Raw genomic sequence first — 21,173 nt, 5'->3', positions numbered from 1 at the left:
ATAGAAAATAATGCCAGGCTTTGGATGAATCCCATAATGCAGAAGAGGTTTACCTGTCTCTGATTTCCAAGAGAATTGTGTTACAACTTACACAAGAACATCTAGTCATAGACATACCTTGAAAAGAAAAGTTCTAAAGTTCAATTGGGGATGTGTAATCCAGGATAAACATTTTTAAAAACCAGAGACTGTCAAACTGAGTTTTAAAATATATTGTAATAACAGTTAATACAGTAGGTACAAATTGAAATGATCTTTCCGTAAGATAACCAAATACTAATCAGTCTTTTGTTTAAAATTTATTCCGTATTTATATGTAAAGAATTTTTCATTTCAGTATCTTTGTGAAATAAAAAAATAGTAAAAACAGAATAACTTACAGCTGTTATTAACCTTTACTTATATTAATCTAAATTAAATTTTTTTATACAGATTATGATTTTATACCTGGTGAAAAAACTGAGGTGATGGAGCTCTTTAAAGGGACCAGATAGGTATACAATGAAATATTAGCCAGCCATCAAAAAGAACAAAATCTTTCCATTTGTAACAACATGAATGGAACTAGAGGGTATTATGCTAAGCAAAATACCTCAGTCAAGAACAAATACCATATGATTTCACTCGTGTGGAATTTAACAAACAAAACAGATGAGCATAAGGAAAGGAAAAATAAAATAAGATAAAAACAAGAAGGAGACAAATCACAAGAGATTCTTAACTCTAGGAAACAAACTGAGGGTTGCTGGAGGGGAGGTGGGTGGGAGGGTGGGGTAACAGGGTGATGAACATTAAAGAGGGCACTTGAAGTAATGAGCACTGGGGTTATATGCAAGTGCTAAATCACTAAATTCTACCCCTGAAACCAATAATAATCTACATGTTAACTAAACTTAATTTAAATAAATTTTTTTTAAAATAATAAAGAAACAGGATAGAAAGACTTTATGTCAAAAAATCAGATAACATAGGTGAAATGGAAACATTTCTAGAAAGATACAAACTACCAAATTTATTCAAGAATAAATAGAAAATAAGAATAGAACTGTAAGAACTAGAGATTGATTCAGTGATTTAGAAACTTCCCACAAAGAAAACCCCAGGCCCAGATGGCTTCACTGGTAAACTCTATCAAACATTTAAAAAAGAATTATTACTAATCCTTCACAAACTCTTCCAAAAATATAAAAGAACACCTCCCAACTCATTCCTTGAGGCCAGCGTTACCATGAAACCAAAATCATACAAAGATGTGACAAGAAAAAAAATGACGGAGAAATATATCTTATGAATACAGATGAAAAAATCCTCAACAAAGTACTAAATTCAAGCAAAACAAATTCAGCGATCTTCAAAGAATAATATGCCATTACCAATGTGGAATTTATCCTAAGAATACAAGATTGGTTTAACATTCAAAAATCAATTACTATAATAAACTGTATTAATAGAAGAAAGGGCAAAAATCATATGATTATCTCAATAGGCACAGTAAAAAGATTGAACACCCTTTCATTATAAAAACACCCAGCAGACTAAAATTAGGAAGAAGTTCCTCTATCTTTTTTTTTTAAGATTTTATTTATTTATTTATTTATTTATTTATTTATTTATTTATTAATGAGAGAGAGAGAGGCAGAGACACAGGCAGAGGGAGAAGCAGGCTCCCTGCAGGGAGCCTGATGTGGGACTCAATCCCGGGTCTCTAGGATCAGGCCATGTGCTAAAGGGGCCTAAACTACTGAGCCATCCGGGCTGCCCAAAATCCCTCTATCTGATAAAGAACATCTACAAAAAATTCACAGCTAACATCACAGTGGTAAAAGATTCAGTCGTTTCCCCCTAATATCGAGAACACACCACTTCTGTTCAGTATTTTTTGGTGGTTGTACAAGGGCAATTAGGTAAGGAGAAGAAATAAATAAAAAGTATCCAGAGTGTGGGATCCCTGGGTGGCGCAGCGGTTCGGCGCCTGCCTTTGGCCTAGGGCGCGATCCTGGAGACTCGGGATCGAATCCCACGTCGGGCTCCCGGTGCATGGAGCCTGCTTCTCCCTCTGCCTGTGTCTCTGCCTCTCTCTCTCTCTCTCTCTGTGTGACTATCATAAATAAATAAAAATTTTAAGAAAATTAAAAAAAAAAGTATCCAGACTGGAAAGGAAGAAGTAAAACTGTCTCTATTTGCAGATGGTATAATCTGGTTTATAGAAAATCTCAAGGAATTCACCAAAAAACTATTCAAACTATAAAAACTTTAGGTAAGTTGTAAGATACAAAATCAATATATAAAAATCAATTGCATTTCTATACCTTAACAATTAACAGTCAAAATGATCTAAATAAATGGAAAGACATCCTACATAAACTTAATATTTATATAGATCATAAAACTAAATATTTTTAAGATGGCAATACTCCCTAAATTTATCTACAACTTAAATATAATTCTTATCCAAATCCAAGATAACTCACAGAAATCGACAAGCTGAACCTAAAATTCATATGGAAATGAAAAGGGCCCAGAATAGCTATCTTGAAAAAGAACAAAGTTGGAGGAATCACACTTTCTTATTTCAAAACTTACTACAAAACTTACATAATCAAAACAGTGTGGTGCTTGCATAAGGATATACTTATAGATCAATGGAATACAATTTAGAGTCTAAAACTAAAGCCTATATATATATATATATATATATATTTCATTGTTTTTTTTTTGTAAGGGTGCCATAACAAATTAATGGGAAAAGTTTTTTCAATAAAAGGTATTGGGATAACTGAATATCCCCATGCAAAAACAATAGCAACAACAACAACAAAAGCATGCTGGACTTCCTTCCTCACACAATACAAAAGAATTAGGTCTAAATAGATCTGAGACTTAGATGTAGGAGTTAAGGCTATAAAAGTCTTAAAACAAAACATAGAAATAAATCTTCATGTTCTTGAATTAGTCAATGCTTTCTCAGATAAAAGCACAAGCAACAAAATAAAAAGTACATACATTGAACTTCACTGAAATTTAATGCTTTGGGATTACAAAAGATACCAAGGAAGTGAAAAGACTACCCACAAAATGGGAAAAAATGTTTGCAAATCATATATCTGATAACGGACTTGCATTCAGAATATATAAAGAACTCTTAAAAGTCAATAATAAAAAGGCAAATAATCCAATTTAAAAACAAAGGATAGACAGCTCCCCCTTCCCCCAAAAAAGGTATACAAATGACCAATAAGCACATGAAAAGATGCTTAACATCATTAGTCATTAGGAAAATGTAGATTAAAACTTGAATGAAATACCAGGCATGAAGTTGCAGGTGGAGCAATTAGGCATCTATGATAGTCTACCTAGTGAGAAATGGCTTGGCCTTGGGGGTGCAGTAGAAATGGAAAAAAAAAACAAAACAGACAATAGAGAGATCTTAGAGACTGAGTTGTCAGGCTTGGATGTTGGACAAAGGCAGTAAGGAAGGAGGAGGTCAAGGATGACTCCAGGTATTTGAATCGAGGAACTACGTGGGTGACAGTGCCATTGACTTAGAGACTTAGAGAAGTCTGGAGGGACAGCATGGGACTCTTTTTTATTTTTAGCTTTCAACATAGTGAGTTTGAAATGCCTGAGAGATGTGCAGAGATGTTAAGGAGGAAGTTTTAATAGACAGGCCTGGAATCCAGAGAAGAAATCCAACTGGGGATTTCAGGTGTGACAGCAATGGTGGAGGTGAGTCGGCCCACAGATATGTAATAGATACCGTGGGAGAGAATGAAATGGCTGAGGAAAGTCGTTCTTCCTTAGACCCCAAGGAACAGCAATATGAGCCACACCAAAATCTAAAGTAGAGGTTAGAGGATGAGCTGACAAAGGAGACTGAGTGAGCTTCAAAAAGAGACAAAGGATCCCTGGGTGGCGCAGCGGTTTGGCGCCTGCCTTTGGCCCAGGGCGCGATCCTGGAGACCCGGGATCGAATCCCACGTCGGGCTCCCGGTGCATGGAGCCTGCTTCTCCCTCTGCCTGTGTCTCTGCCTCTCTCTCTCTCTCTCTGTGACTATCATAAATAAATAAAAGTAAAAAAAAAAAAAAGAGAGAGAGAGAGAGAGAGAGACAAAGGAGGGGCAGCCCCTGTGGCTCAGCGGTTTAGTGCCGCCTTCAGTCTGGGGCCTGATCCTGGAGACCCTGGATTGAGTCTCACGTTGGGCTCCCTGCATGGAGCCTGCTTCTCCCTCTGCCTCTCTCTCTCTCTCTCTCTCTCTCTCTCTCTCTGTGTGTGTGTGTGTGTGTTTGTGTGTGTTTCTCGTGAATAAATAAATACAATCTTAAAAAAAAAATACACAAGGTTGGCTTTCACTTTGAGGATCACCCAAATGGCATTGACTGTTCCTGTTCTTTTTCTTTTTTTTAATTCAACTTGCCAACATAGAACACTCAGTGTTCGTCTCATCATGTGCCCTCCTTAATTCCTGTCACCCAGTTATCCCATCCCGCCACCCACCTCCTCTTCTGCAACCCTTTGTTCCAAGAGTTAGGAGTCTCTCATGGCTTGTCTTCCTCTCTAATTGTTCCCCACTCAGTTTCCCTCCTTTCCTTTAGGGTATTGTTCCTGTTCTTATGCATTGTGTTGACCATATCTTCTGATCTTCAAAGCTTTAGAGATCATGAAAAAAATTCCCTCATTAAAATAACATAGCACAACAATCACACAATACACAAATGGACTTTTAAAAACCTGACAATTCCTCTGACTTACGTTGTTCAGTGTTATTTATAGAAAGAACCACAGAAAATTGCTTTCAGAAACTAGGAACTACTAGATTCTTCAGTGACCTCTTCTCTCTGACAAAGCTCAAATTGCCTCATTTTCTCTTAACCTACATTTTGAGGTGTAATTATTCTACCCTTTTGTGTGTTGCTTGGTTCTTGACCTTATTTTTGTGTTTATTTTGTTCTGCTGTTGTTGTTTTGACATGTGCTTTCACTTTTAATCACAGCGTAGTAATAAAATGCCAGCCTCTAAGATCAGATGGAGTAGATTTAAACTCCATCTCTGTTATGTATTAGGCAAGTTACTTTACTTCTCTAATATCCATTTCCTAATCTGTAAAATGGTGCTAATAATAGTACTTATGTCTGAGAATTGCTGTGAGTATTTAATGGGACCAATGCATGTAGTATGCTTGGTACTTATAAGAACTTAGTAAATTATTACTGATCTAAAGTTGCCTCAGATCTATCTTTTGTTCAGGGTTGTCAGCCTTTGCCGAAATATCAGATGAGTTTGTAAGTAGTATATTTCACATCCTAGTATTTCCTACACTTGTCCTTGTGGCGCTCCTTCCATGTGATATGATGGCTGGAGGTGAGGCCTCTTCCCAGAGAGCATCTCTATAGACCCCACAGACACACAGGTGTGGTGTGCCTGGGAGCTCCCGTCACTTTCCTTGAGGTGGCTCATAAGCATCGCTTCCAAATCAAGGTCAAAAGTGAGAACAAAATGACCTTCCAGCAATTTGAGTGCCCATTTGAACCATTTTTTCTCATTTAGTTGACAATGAATATCAGAGCTAACATCAGATATCTCTGCTCTGACGCTCTCGATTTTTCAGGCCTGGAAAATTAAATGGCAGAAATAGAAACAAAGTCCTAATAATGGATACACAAAGCTTTAAGAGAGAAGTAGGAAAACAGTGAATCACTACTGTGAATCATTTCTGTGAATTGTAATTTCTTGGATTTGTAATTGAAACAATTTTCAGCTTGGCTTTAATAAGTTGAAAATGCAAATAACTAAAGTACAGTTAATTAGGGTATTTAAGCAGTGTATGAGTAACTTGTGCTAACAATGGACCAAATTGAATTTAAGGGCACTATCAGGAGTTAAGTGTTAACCAAGTGAGTGTCAGCTACATATAGAAGAGAAATATGCTTTCAGAATTGGTCTGTGCTTCTGTTCAATTATTTAATTTAAAAATTATAGATGTCAAAACTGAACTTCCAAAATAATCAGAAGATTCTATTTCCAAATTAAAACATTATTTAAAAAGGGAATGAAAATCTACTTATTCATTCAGTAACTATTTGTAGAATCTTTTCCAAGTGATTGGAACTTGTTGAATGTGATTGATGCCATGGAGTGGCACTTTATACTGATTTACACACTATCATGCACTCAAACCACTAGAAAACAATGACCTCCATGCTTTCCCTGCAATCTCCCTTTAATCTAATCTGGGGCAGAATCAGTCCACTTACTTCATTCTTCAAGGATCAGCAGAGGGAATATACCCAAAGAAGAGTCCATTTGGACATAGCCTCAAAGCAATAAGCAAGAGGACTGAATGGGAGTATAAATGTTAAAGGATACCATTAACATTCCTTAAAAGCCATGATCAACACTTAGTTGTAGGGTGTCTATGTCTATGAGGTATGGATTGCTATGCAGGCTAGCCCCACCCATGTACCAGGAGTTTACAGGCAAGGAGCAAGTCCACTGATAGCCACAGGAGTTCAATGAATCAAGCAGGTTCAATGAAATTACTAAATTGCAGAATCATCAACTGAAGGGCTTGGTAAAAATAAAAGCTACCAGGGCCTCAGGGCCTAGAGATTCTGAATCAGTAGGTTTAAGATAAAGACTAGGAATCTGTTTTTCAAAAAACAGTCCCAGTGACTCCAAGAATAAATTTTGACACAGTCTGCAAATGAAGACATGTCCAGGTGGAAGAGTGTACATGTGAAATTCACAACATCCACAGGAAGGTAAAGAGTAAGGGCAGGCATATCTTTGTGGGAGAATTAATGAAAGTAAGTTAATATAAAATCTGTTCAGTTGATTTATTTCTTCATTCAACAACTATTTATCATGTTCTCACTCTATGCTAAGTACTGTCCTGGCTACTGGGCATATAATAGTTAAAAAAAATCAAATACAGACTACTGTCAAGGGGAAGCACCTACACCTTATACAACTCGCATAAATACAGAGATGAAAATGGTTCATGTACAATAAATTTAGGTAAGCATTGAGATAGCAGTAAGCCAATAACATTTTCATAGAACCCAATGGAAGTTCATTTCTCCTGGTAGCTGACGTAGAGGTCAACACTGATGGTATAGTGAAACATAATTATGTTTATGGTCTTTCTAGATGTACAAAGAACCAAAGCTTGGTTAGGAAATTCTGAGTAAACTTCATGTCTCATAACTCATAAAAGTGACCTAATGCAACTTCTCAGAACAGATACATTACTCCATTGCATTTATGAACATGTAGCCATTTTCAGGAGAAAGAATTCCTAATTTAACTTATTCCCATGATTTGGTATTACTCTAATCCCATCCTGGCTCTGGCATAATCACAACTTCTGAGCCCTGGCTACACCATATGTGAGGTTAAGAGCAATTGCCTACCCTAAATCTGTGCCATGAACCTTCCTCGTTTCCACATCAGTATGGCCTGGCTCCTCTGGATATGTGTTTTGTACATCTACTCATCACTTCTTGGGTGTTGGTGGGGCTTATTATCATTATAGTAATTAGTAGTATAGTTAATACATGTTTAAAATTGCTTTTCAGATATTTTGAGTCATAATATGACATATGCTAAGTTCTATATATATGTTATTGGCATTTATAGCTCCTATGCACCCATTTAAAATAAATGACTAACTAGGAAATGATATGCAATACACTTTCTTGGATACTCTGAATTAGACATCCTAATAGAGTAAATAACAAATCCCTAAAAGCTTTCTGAGAAATCTGACATGGATCAGAATGATTGTTAACGATATGAAAAGGAAAAAGAGTAAGTATTCTAAAAATAATTTGAAACTCTTGTTTTTTGTTAATTTTATTTATCCATATATGCGATAATAGTACTAACTCTATTTTGATCAGAATTGTGATATTTCCGTTATGGAGGTATAAGATGACCAAAATGTTCCAAGCACAACTGATGAATTTCATCATAGTAAAATGAAACTGAACATTAATTATATATACTAATAGTCTAATCTGAAACTGCATTTCCTTTACTGTGATTTTAGTAGATATTTAAAAACGAAACAGTTCCCATGGTCGAATTAGTTTGGGAAACACTGTTCAAGAATATTTATTTTGGGATGGGATGCCTGGGTTGCTCACTGGTTGAGCGTCTGCCTTTGCCTCAGGTCGTGATCCGGGGTCTGGAATTGAGTCCCACACCAGGCTCCCCGCAGGGAGCCTGCTTCTCTCTCTGCCTGTGTCTCTGCCTGTCTCTGTGTCTCTCATGAATAAATAAATACAATCTTTTTTTAAAAAAAAAAGAATATTTATTTGGTAGGAGGTTGGGCAAAATGGATGAAAGGGAGTGGGAGATACAGGCTTCCAGTTATAGAATGAATAAGTCACAGGAATAAAAGGCACAGCATAAGGAACATAGTGATATTGTAATAGCGATGTATGGGGACAGATGGTAGCTGCGCTTGTGGTGAACATAACATAATGAATGTATAAACTTGTTGAATCACTATGTTGTACACCTGAAACTAGTGTAGCATTGTATGTCAACTATACTCAAATTTTAAAAAAGGAAAAAATATGGAAAGAATACTGATAAGTTACAATAATAGCAAAAGCTAACATTTATTCACTGATTACCATGTGCCAAGCATAGAGCTAAATGTTTCATTTCAATTACTTCACTTAATTTAGCCTTCTATAGAAATGAAGATTAACTGCTGTGAATTTCTCAATTAAGCATAATTGCAAGCAAGGAAAATTATATGCAAGGATATTTAAATAGGAAAATCTATTATGTAAGTCATTAGCCATAATCAAAGCATAACTTCTGCTAGATGAAAAAGTAAATAAACAACAGTAAATAAATAAACCACCAAGGTTATATTTACTTATTGAATTAATATCACAAAAAGTCTTTTTAAAACCAATTATCTAGGGGTTTATTTTTAGTATTCACAATAAAGGATTCACTGAATTGAATTTTTTTTCATCTATATGTTCAGGATTGTGTAGACACAAATTAAACGTATCTCAAAAAGGAAAGTAATTTCCACTGCAAATAGTGTTAGAATTTCCCCTTAACTCTATTAGAAACAGATTGCAATTTCCTTTTAGGAGAGTTAAGTAAAATTTAATTAAATCCTTCACAAGTATTCTAATGTTATTGTAGTTAAATGGTCTTTAATTCATTGAATAGGAATTATAAAATCAGTGGTATAAATATTATACAAGACCATTTAAGTAAATAGAAGAATTTTTATTATGAATAGCTGTATGGCATGTACAACCTTACTTAGAATTCAAAGAGAATGTAAGAAGATAAATATCTCAAAAACAGAATAACTTAGTGTTATTAGTGTCTGATTGCAAAGGGGTTCATCAGCCTCTTGTGTTCTTATAGCCATCAGAATAATTTTTAGTAAATTAAGAAAATGATTCAGGGTCCTAATTAAGCATATGGAGCATACATACATCAGTGTGTATCAGTTAAAATAGCAGAAGATGCTGTTATCCAGTTGGTCAACTAACTCTTATCACATGGCTATACATTTATGTAATTACAAGGTTATAGAGCATGCTGAGTCAAATTTCTTTTTTTTTTAATATTTTTTTCTTTATTTATTTATGATAGTCACACACACAGAGAGAGAGAGAGAGGCAGAGACACAGGCAGAGGGAGAAGCAGGCTCCATGCACCGGGAGCCCGACGTGGGATTCGATCCCGGGTCTCCAGGATCGCGCCCTGGGCCAAAGGCAGGCGCCAAACCGCTGCGCCACTCAGGGATCCCCTGAGTCTCAAATTTCAAAAGCTAGTCTGGTAGGACTGGAAGTATTATCATCATTTTCTAGTTCAATCTTTTATAATATTACAGGTGAGCAAGCTGTGATGCCAGAGGTTGACTTACCAAAGCCATATAGAAAATTAGTAGTAGAATGATTCCTTAAAAAAAGAGGGCATAAATCTCATCAATCCATCCATTCATCCATCCAGCCATTCTTCATTTCATGTGTTCATTCATTAAACAGACATTTGTTAAATGCCTATTATGTTCTAGATACTAGGGATGTGATGGTGAGCAAAACTAGATATGGTCCCTGGTCTTATGGTGACTATTTTGAGAATACAGTGGAAAGTGGAGAAATAGTAATAAAATAATCACTCAAATACATGTAAGATTACAAATCAAGACAAATACTTTTTTAGAAAATGAACATGGTCTATGGAAATATATAACAAGGGGACCAGATCTAAATCAGAAGGGCTTTCCCAGAGAAGTGACCTTTACATTAAGCATTTATAGCCTGAATAGAAGCAACAAGAGAGGAGAAGGTGCAAAGAGGCACAGAAGCCCTGGAGAAAGAAATGAGTATCTGAAGAACAGAAAGCCCAGCATGTTTGGAGTCTAAGAAGTAATGAGAGAGAGGCAAGAAGGAACAGGAAGGCCATCCCAGACCAGTTAGGGCCAATAGTTCAGACAAACATTTGGTCTTTATCCTAAGAGTTATGGAAAGCTGTGAGAGAGTTTAGCAGGAGGATAAAGTTATAGCTCTCATCTTCGACAGTTTTATTTTTACATGGGCAAATACCAGATTCACAACTGCTATTCAAGGTATAGGACATTTTTCTAAGTTTTGGTTCTGTAAGTGATGGCCTGGAGAAGGGGTAGGGTGGGAGGGATAGAGAATGGCAATATGGATATGAAGGAGGATTGGAAGTTGGTTGCCATACTATCCATCTGGCGTATCTGACTGTTTGGGAGCTCTATAATGAATGTGTTCTGAGAATAGAGTCATGTTTGAAAAACACAATTGTTTTGGAAGATTCAAATATAGGTGAAATTTGCTTGTGGTTTGTGAGCTACCTTCGGAGAGGTTTTACATGGCAAAACCCTACTTCTGGAATTGTTAAGATGATGTGGCTTTTGTGGGTTGTTGTGGCTCATTTTCTCTATAAAAATCCCAGTCAGGAAGAGAAATTATCTAGGTTCATTAATGTCTCCTCTCTTGAGGTGTCTGAAGGTAAAGATTTGGGCTGACCTCTTCTGACCAAAGAGGATGCTAAACTATGTTGTTGATAAACCAGTAGTAATCCAAGCCAAGCATCTATGACAAAATACAACGAACAGCTTAAATGACTAGGTTTTTAGGCTAGTCTGCAATCCCAGCTTTGCACGGTTTAGAGTTGTTGGAACATCATCTCATCTTTTTTTAAAATACTCTGACAACTCTGCACAGCCTGAATAGCGTCCCTGCTGCTCAGCATGGCCCTCCTGGACACCCTCTGGTCCTTCTAGGCAAGCAAATGGCCTCTAGGCCTTCATTAGCCTGTCCGTCAGGGAGATAACAATGCTCACAGATCTTGAGACAGGAGTTAAACAAATGTTTAGCAATGGCAGATCTTCTCTTCTCTTCTCTTCTCTTCTTCTCTTCTCTTCTCTTCTCTTCTCTTCTCTTCTCTTCTCTTCTCTTTTTTGAGAAAGAGAGAAAATGTGTGTGCATGCAAATGGGATGGGGGAGGGGCAGAGAGAGAGGGACAGAGAAAATCTTATGCAGGCTTCATGCTTACTCAGCGTGGAACCCACTTGGGGTTCAATCTGAGATCATGACCTGAGCAGAAACCAAGAGTCCGTAGCTCAACCCACTGAACCACCCAGGTGCCCAGCAGGTCTTTTCATTACATTAGATAGAACAGATGAGAGGATTTATTTAAATTTAATCATCTTTTTAGTAATAATGTTTCCATTTCTCCCAAAGTTCATGACTCCGAAGGAGGTACAACAAGAGCACTCACACTGGAGGATATTTTAAATGGGACATTTACCTATAAAACATTTTTTCCAAACTGGATTTCAGGTAAATGAATTATTTGTTTATCTTTTGAGTTCTTAAAAAATATGTGTTTTTTGTTTTTATTTTTAGTACCAATGCATCTCTATGGTAACCAAAGCAATATCATCTGAAATGGAAAGAAAGAGCAATTATTTAGATAAGTCAAGTGGCCACCAAAACACCTTTGGCAGAATCATTGGTCTGCGTTTACCCAATAGTAATGATGTCACTTAGAGTTTCAGCAAGAAAGTAAAAATTGAGAGTGCATTGCTAGAATAATTTGAGCATATTGTATGGTTCTTCAGAATGGGAGATATGCACCTATTTAGGAGATGTCATAAGAATTTTACCAAAAGAGAAATTCCATTGTCAACCTGGATAATCTGAGAAATGGACAAATCTTACTCTGACAAAAAGTCTTTCATGGGCCAAAAAATTGATATTTTTATATAAGTTTCCAAAATAGGATGTTGTCAGATAAGTCTAACCAAACAAGTAGTAAGGTCAACTACATTGTTTATGACATTATAGTTTATATCTAAAGTACAACTGAACAAATTTGAATATTTTGATTCTTCTCTTTAGGAAATAAAATGCACATCAAATGGGTTTTAAATTAAATCAAACACAACCCAAAAGTAATGTATTTTTTCATTGCAAAACAAACATACCATTTTAAACTAGTTTATCATCCTTGTAACATAGAGAAAAATTTATTCCCAAGCACCCTGAACTGGTCGTTATAGGACAGCTACTAGTAAACATAGCATTTTTTTGTGGAGAGTAGAGTAGAGCATCCTTTCATCACTTCCACTGTCAACTTATTATTTTAAATCTGACAAAGCAATGTCCTGGACAGGGAAGAAAAACAAAGTAAATCTGTGAAATAAGAGAGGTTTCTCTTTCTTATAAATGTATTTCCTATTAAGGGAGATCATTTCAAGTTTATTTTCCTTCTTGTTTAAAGGACAAGAATATCTTCATCAGTCTACAGATAATGATATAGTATATTACAATATTGAAACAGGAGAATCATATACCATTTTGAGTAATGCCACCATGGTATGTATCCAGCATCATCTTCCTCCTCAAAACTTTGCCATTTCTTCACTAATCAAGGACCAAACTCTCAGCACTTGATCTGGACTCAACATGCCTTCTTGGCTCCATCTCTCACGAAATTGTCGAATTCTCTCTTCTGGTCACACTAGACTACTGCCCTGGTCTTCTCTCAATCACCTAGCATCTTTCTTTCTCTGTGGAAAAAGTGTAGCAAGAAACAAGAGTCAAGAACTCAGTCTTTATCACAGGGAAACCGAGGCTCCAATACAAGTCTGTCAATTCCCTAGTTACGGAAAGTTATATAGGGTTCTTCACTACACTAGCCACGATGTACCTCATTTTCTCTCTCTAAAGGGTAGGAAGAATAATATCTCTCTGGGTTACTACAAGAGGTAAGTGATGTAACATTGGAATGTAGTAGAACGGTGCCTAACACGGAATACACGCTCAATAAACAAGAGCTAGGAGATGTAGGTGCGTGCTGCTCTAACTCCCAGGCTCTCAGTCCCCTTGCTTTCTCCACCCTCAAAACCCTACTAATATTTTAAAGTCAAGCTCAGATGATACTCTCCTCCTCTGAGCAATCAATGATCTTCTCATTTGGATTTGATCTCTTCTTTTTTTAATGCTTTGACAATGTTATATTTATATATCTTTAATAGAACTTTCTAATTTGCAATGCATTACTGATTTTCAAGCTTAACATTTTAAGCTTCTAGAAATCACAAGGTATATCCTATTTATCACATCTTCTTCCCATAATGTTTAATAAATTTCTTTGTATACAGTAAGTGCTATGTAAACATTTTTAAAAATTGCATCGAAGGCATATGTATGTAGGAGTATATCAGTTATATGATATCCTTTTAGAACTACACATTTACATGGCTCTGGGTGGTTTTTTTTCTGTATTCTAATCAACTTCTTTATAATTTCAGAAAAGTGTGAATGCTTCAAATTATGGCTTATCACCTGATCGTCAATTTGCATATCTAGAAAGTGATTATTCAAAGGTATGGACTATTTAATTTGGGTATATCTGTTTATATCTCTTACTAATCCACAGTTTGACTTGTAAAAGTAAGAGGAAGCAAGAGTATATTTTTATATCTAAATATTCAAGAAGTTAATGTGGGTTCTCAATGAGCCCCCAAAGTATAACTGAAACATACACAAATAATTCAGAATTTGGTGTACTTGTCTGGTTATCATCCAGGTAGTAGAAACTACTTTCCTCTGGGGGGGATACATTTCGGGGCACTGATGTTTATCAGAAATGGGAGAGTTATACTTGTATTTCTAAAGCTATTTGACTTCACAAATCATTATTTCGCACATATTTTAACCTCTTGAAAGTTTATTATTATTGAAAATGGGAATATCAACGTGTAACCTATTTAATTCACTTGCTCAGGTAAAATAATACATAGCCAGTGGTAGACCAGGGTTTAAATCTGTGTGTTCAAAAGCCTGGAAAAGGAGAATCCTACCAAACCATAATCATTTACCCTTACTTAATTTCCCCTTCCCGAATGAAGTTGCAGGGGGAATTTAATTATCTTGTTTTATCTACTTATACAACTCCAAGATAATTATTTTTTGTAATAAGACACAAATATTTATTATCAAATTAAACTTCTAGTAATTACTTTTAGACAGACAATCTTTTAATTGCCATTTCTCATATCCCATGTGAGACGTAAAACTCTTAATACACAGAATGAATAGTTACTCTTTCCCCTCCGCAGCTGTTCTTGTCTGCTGATTATTTTCCAGTGGACCAGGTCCTGGTCACTGGCAATCTTTAGGAAGACGCATTTCAACCAGTTAGAGTTTCTTTGCCAAGAGTTTGAAAGCTCTTTTAAGAAACAAAATCCAAAGTAATACTTATATTATTCACTAACCACAGAACAAATATACTTAATGAGAAAAAGAGCAGTTTTTTAAAGAGGAATTATAAACTACATATCTTCTATTTATTTTTCAATTTCTATTATTTTTAAAAGTGTTAAATTTAAAGAAAGATAAACATTTTGTAACAAAACCTGTGTTGAATGAAATTCTTTACCTAATTTTAGAGAGTATCATTGAAATCAACACAGGTGTAGGGTAATCCTTATGGCCATGGAGATCATAGTGGTTTCACTTCAATCAAGGTAAAGCATAAAGGGAAAATTCTTAGGAGAGAGTGTGTCAAAGAAAGCTTTTTATATTAAGAAATGTCTTCGGATATGCTTTTTATGGAGTGAGGGTTGAATCACTGCTGAGATTAGTTCTGGAACTTAGACAAACAGCACAAAAGTCCACAGTAAAACTCTTTAAATGAAGACTCTTTTGGAATTGAAACATATCTTTCCTAGTGCCTTGTGAAAATTGTCCTTTTATAATTTTGGATTTTGAGTTGAATGATTTGTGATGATACATTATTAATATAAGCTTTTTAAGAATCATAATGTGTCTTTGTCTCTCCTCTTTCTGACAGCTTTGGAGATACTCTTACACAGCAACATATCACATCTATAACCTCAATAATGGGTAAAATTTCATGTCTATTTATTCATAATACTTACATCTATTATAGTTTTTCATTCCAAATTCTGTTTTGAGGTTAAGACTACATTCTCTTGTTACTGATTTTAGTTTCTTACTCCTTTACAGTGGATGTGTACCCATTACACTTAAGAAATTTAAAGAAATACTTTTATGGAATATTCACCTTTTTTATTTGACTAATACCTTGCATTTTTACACATAATGCAGTTTTATTTTCCCTACTTCGGGACACCACAGTATAAATAAACCATTTATGGAAGTAAACATACGTACTGAAAGTACAAACACATGCATGGGAATGATACAATACTTTCAGGAGAATTGCTACTTCATTGGAAGGAAGCAGAAGGGGAAGGAGATGCAATATTAGTTGTACTTGAACACATACTCCATTAATTGTTTTTTAAATCAGTTTTATTTAACATTGCAAAATATAAATATCCCTTAAATTTAAGTTGTGGATAAATTGTTACCTATTATATCATTTTCTTTATTTGTGATGCCTAACTACTTGAAATATTTACAATTTAAAAGAAAAAAAGGAGTGAGTAGGTAGGCAAAGACCTAGTGAAAGAATTCCTGGCAGAAGCAATAACATGTAAAGGCCCAAAGGGAAGGGAGAGCATGGAATGTTCCAGAAACTCAAAGTAGGTCAGTTGAGTTGAAACTGGAGAAGGGCATGCCGACTAGTGAGAGGTAATGTAAGGTTGGGAAGGAGTTGGGGCCAGGAAGCAGGGGCCAAATAATAATGAGGAAACAAGAAGAGTTTTAGATGTCGTTGTGATGACAATAGGGAATCACTGAAGAGTTTTAAATGGGAAATGACATGATCAGATTTGCACTTTAGAAAAATCACTCTGACTAAGTATGGACAATGAATTGGTTTAGTTACTCATCTTAATGTGATATCCTATTTGCTGTTATATAAAAGGGAAAAAATAATTATATGGCTTTAAGAGGTATTGAAAAATTTTATGGTCTATTTCCTCTTTTGTCCAGCAAGAGCACAAATATTCAAAAAAAATCTACTTATTTTAAAAGTTCAGGAAAGAATAACTCTGATCTTAAACTGTCAAATTAAGAACTAGGAACAGCTACATAAAGTAGAACCTGAAGTCATCTAATGTACTCTGGGTCTTTCTCTTCTCTATATCCACATCATCATCAAATTCAAAAAGTATTTATTGAACACCTACTATGTGAAAAGCATGTGTGGGAAAGATACAGATGAATTTGAGGCACTAGCCCCGCTCTCAAGAAAACTTGAAACTAGTGAAATAAAAACCTTTACTCTTTCAGCACAACTTCTTGAAGCTTTAAACATTTTCTTATTTTTCTTATAATCATTTTGCAATTCTCCATGTCCTACCCATGTCGAGGTTCAACAAATTAAATAGCATTCCAAAAGAAGATGACAATACTAATATTTTAATTATGGCTTGTATAAGCTTTATGGCCTAGAATCATTTTAAGTATTTAGCTTTTGTGCAGTGAATTTAGTCAAACTTGCTTGCTTTCTTGCTTTCTTCCTTCCTTTCTTCCTTTCTTTCCTGTACAACTAATTTGCCAGACTGATTCTTTTTTGTCAGGCAAATATAGCATAATTTAGGAAGTGAGGGATGACAAATTTGTTGAGATTCAAGGCAAGACCAAATATCACTAATTCCAAGTTTTCTATGTGCCTCTGAAGAGTCTATAAAAATCTACCACAGAGCAAATGAAGATACTTCTGGTTTCAAGCATGGGAAGGAGTACTGAGGAGATGACAGCCTTTGTAAGCAGCCTCCTCCACTTTCTCTCATAGTGTTAGTTATTTAGAAAACAGAAAATGGCAGCTGTGGTGACTTGCCAGTCATGAAGAGCCTGTGTGCTGAGATTTTCAGCTTGGCGCTGTCTGAATGCGTGCCTAGATGATTCCACGGCATATGGAAACCTGAGACAGTGTTACAATGTCAAAGGTAGCATGAACCCTGGCTTGACACAGAACTGTAGCCAGGTGAAGAATGTCTTCTTTTTCGGATCATTCCTCATGTCTTTCAATATATTCTGGCCCTTCCTGGTGCCTGCTGCTCATAAACTGTCCTCTGGCAGGCAGGATTCTCACTGCAGCACCAATGGTTTCTCTCTTTTCCGGGGGCATCACTCTTTTCCCAAGCAAAACTGACCTGCCCCTGCTATGCTGGGCCTCAGGCTGCACGACCTAAGAAGTTACATCAAAGTAGTGTGGGTTACAAGCCTTTGCAGGTGTCTCTACTTTAAAAGAATGAGAAAAGTAGAAATGCCAGGCAGATGTTCAAGCCAGGCTAAAGTTAGTTTTTGGAGAGGAGGCCAAAGAGTCTTTCTTCAGGCTCCTCAATTTATACATTGGAGGCAAGTCTTGTTTTGTGTCTCCACAAAAGCATTCCTAATAAAACCATTAATAGGATCTTCAAGAAGATAATAGTCAAAACTTGGGCATAGCATCCTATGACTCTTTAGCACTTGTAAAAATCTGAACACATTCTTGCTGAAGAACGACAAAAGCTCCACAGTGCAAGTTAGTCAATTGAGTATTTGCAGGGCGACTTTAGGCATCAAAGTGAGATTTTTGGCCAATAAGATATTTGAAATTTCCCCATGGGTGGAGAACTTTGCAAGCTTAAGGCATACTGCCCAGTGTATGATCTGTTTTTCAGTTTAGCTTGAGATCAGATGTTCCTTTCCTTTTCTGATTTCAAGTCAGATCCCTGGGGAGATTGTCAAATGGCATCTTATTTTCAAAAATTTGAAATGCATATGCATTCACAGAGATGGGGGTTGTAAATGAGAATGTGGAAGAGTACATATTAAACTTCAGCACAATTATAGCATTGGAGAGCTGGAAGGCACTTCATCGACCATCTCAGCCTGATGTGTACAAATTTTACAGTCCTGAGGGGTAAGAGGCTTGAGTTTACTTCGGGGTCTGCCAAGAACCAGCTATGTAATTTTAGAAAGTCGTATCCCTCGAACCTCATGTTTATTTTTTATAAAAGGAGGGGGTTCTTTTAGATAATTTCTAGAGATAGTCCCACTTTTGCAGCCTATAAATCTTTTTTGAAATCTCTAATTCACTTCACTAGAGAGGTCAGAAAACTGAGACCCAGAGAAGTCCAATGACTTTTAAGTAACTAGTAAAGAACCCCAGTGTCTCTAGTGCCATTGCTGCCACATTCTTTCTGTTAGGTTTAAAGAAGCAGAGGATGATCCTTCATTGTTCTTGTTTACTTTTTTCTGTTTATAAAGACGTGTTTTTCCCATTGAACAGCAAGGTTTATTATTATTTTTTTCTTTCTTTTTTTCCTTCTAGAGAGTTTATAAGAAGAAATGAGCTTCCTCGTCCAATTCAGTATTTATGCTGGTCGCCTGTTGGGAGTAAATTAGTAAGTGTTTAAATTATAGAAGTGTTTAATCATTTAAATAAAAGAGGAGCCATTTGATTTTGGCCTTTGTTAAATTTCCCTGCCTGAAAGGAAAAAAAAAAATTCATGACTATTTTAGTGGTTAAAAACGGGAAGAGTTTTGATAAATTGAAACTCATCTGAGAATTCCGCAAAATCTCAAGCTCATGGATAGACTTCTTTAAATATCGCAGTCAAAAACTTTATCCTCATACTCAGCCAGAATGCGTTGTGCCAGAAAGCTGAGGAAAAATATGGTTTTCACAAGTTTCCCAGACTAGCTTCAGACAACATGAAATTTTGTCCAAGCTCTTATTTAAGGACTCTAAATAAAGATTAGATCTGGCTAGCTATTAATATTCAAAGATTTATTTGACTTTCTGTTAATATACACAATTATTTATTTGGGTAATAAAACAACATATACAATAGTAGACTTTATGCTTTATTTGGTATAGACTTTAAAAATCATAATTGATGTTAATTAATGTGAATTGGTTGGTTTTTTGACCTATTAAAATGATACTTCAGTTGCGAATCTTTTTCACATTTCAAAATGGATTACCACTCATTTTGTAAGTGTTAGATAAATAGTTAATACAAATGTCCAGACTTCATTGTGTTTCTTATGGAATTCTCCTTATTAACTCACTTACCATTACTTCTAGGCATATGTCTATCAAAACAATATCTATTTGAAACAAAGACCAGAAGACCCACCTTTTCAAATAACATATAATGGAAGAGAAAATAAAATATTCAATGGAATCCCAGACTGGGTATATGAAGGTAAAACTGTACTGTTTTTCTGCTGTTACTGTTTTAGGGCTTTAATTGAAAATAATTGCATATATTTAGTAAGATAGAGATGAGTGGTACGTTACTGAGATGAAGGGTGGCATTTCTGAAAGCTTTTATCAGGTTCGGAACAGAATGTGCCTGTTCTGAAAGAGCAAAATCTAATAATTGGCCTGAGAGAGTTTATTTTCATAAGCATTATAAAGTGGTAATAATAATTTATATTTCGAGAAGTATGTGGTCCTTAGATGCTGTTAGTACATTACCTCAGGTTTCTCTTTTCTTGAGAAATAAGTCTTTCTTCCAAAACGAAACAGCAGTCTACATAATTTTGCAGGGAAATATCCCTAGTTTTTGATGTTTTCGTGACTTGTGTCCTCTTTCTATGACATGTAGGGTCCAGGACTTGACGTTAAAAGGTCTTATAGTCTTTGCCAATACTAAAAAATAAATAACTGAAATGTTATTGTTGTTTTTAAAAATATTCCCAGAAGAAAAAGTTAACTTCCAACATTTATGTCACTCTGTAGTATTTAATTATAGTTCTTGTTTGGGTACTTTAGGTGACCATAGAAACCAGAAGCTGCCCCAAAGGAAAAAAATCATTTATTGTTGAAATGTTTAATTAATTTACTCAAATAATTACACTTCTGATTCATATCAATTCTTAAGAAGACTGGTTGATGTTTGATATGGGGTATAAGGTTAAAGTATTTCTTTAAATTCAGATTATCCTTTTTCATAACCAAATTTTGGCACATGTCACATCCACATTAAATAAATTATTTCAGTCAATAAATGCCTAATACAATGTATTTTGAGGCATTTACATTGATCTTAAGAGTAAGTTATAATTGTAATTAACATGCTTGTATTTATCTTTCAGAGGAAATGCTTGCTACAAAACATGCTCTCTGGTGGTCTCCTAATGGAAAATTTTTGGCATATGCAGAATTTAATGATACAGAGATACCAGTTATTGCCTATTCCTATTATGGTGATGAACAATATCCTAGAACAATAAATATTCCATACCCAAAGGTATGTTGAGTACTTTTAGCAGATGCTTCTATTCCTCCGGTGTCAAAATGAGCAACCAATACCATGAATAGAGGTGGGATCAACAAGTTTGGAGAGCTTCTTATCCTTGTGCATTGTAAGGCAAACATTGTACTGTGCTCTATTATTTATGTGGACATCTGTTGCTTTGGACATCTGGTTGTGCTGGATGAAGTAGTCTTTGCAAAATCCATCGCAGAATCTTTGAAAAACATATGGTCTAGATTATGGAGGAAAAACAAGCTTAACTTAATTTTAATTTTTCATATTTCATGCTCCAAATTCAGGGTAAAGTTCTGTTTTGCAATTCCCTCTTGAATTCTCATGTAAATGCCGACTAGAATGGAAAATACAAATGTTGAACTTGATGTTCCTGTCAGGTAGAAGCAGGTATGAGTTGTGATCTTTTCTGGACACACAAGGTAGGTTAAGTTTATAAGCCTAGTTTCT

At 35.5% G+C, this 21,173-nt stretch overlaps 1 protein-coding gene across 3 annotated transcripts in view; it reads left to right on the top strand.

Annotated features, from left to right (window-relative positions):
• The window catches only part of FAP (fibroblast activation protein alpha), a 72,302-nt gene that overhangs the window by 6,104 nt on the left and 45,025 nt on the right, over window positions 1–21,173 (top strand). For all 3 annotated transcript variants that reach the window (XR_005384602.1, XM_038584665.1, XM_038584666.1), the window contains exons 3-9: window positions 11,758–11,856; window positions 12,800–12,894; window positions 13,833–13,907; window positions 15,377–15,429; window positions 18,776–18,848; window positions 19,535–19,655; window positions 20,551–20,705. Coding sequence is in view for 2 of the 3 variants with exons in the window: in XM_038584665.1 (XP_038440593.1) it covers window positions 11,758–11,856; window positions 12,800–12,894; window positions 13,833–13,907; window positions 15,377–15,429; window positions 18,776–18,848; window positions 19,535–19,655; window positions 20,551–20,705 (671 nt within the window). In the remaining variant the exon portion in view is untranslated. The remainder of the gene's footprint in view (window positions 1–11,757; window positions 11,857–12,799; window positions 12,895–13,832; window positions 13,908–15,376; window positions 15,430–18,775; window positions 18,849–19,534; window positions 19,656–20,550; window positions 20,706–21,173) is intronic.

The sequence above is a fragment of the Canis lupus genome, chromosome 36 (genome assembly GCF_011100685.1).
Source record: "Canis lupus familiaris isolate Mischka breed German Shepherd chromosome 36, alternate assembly UU_Cfam_GSD_1.0, whole genome shotgun sequence".
Lineage (NCBI taxonomy): Eukaryota > Metazoa > Chordata > Mammalia > Carnivora > Canidae > Canis > Canis lupus.
Note: the sequence above shows the minus strand (reverse complement) of the source record. Positions and strands in the feature narration are given on the sequence as shown.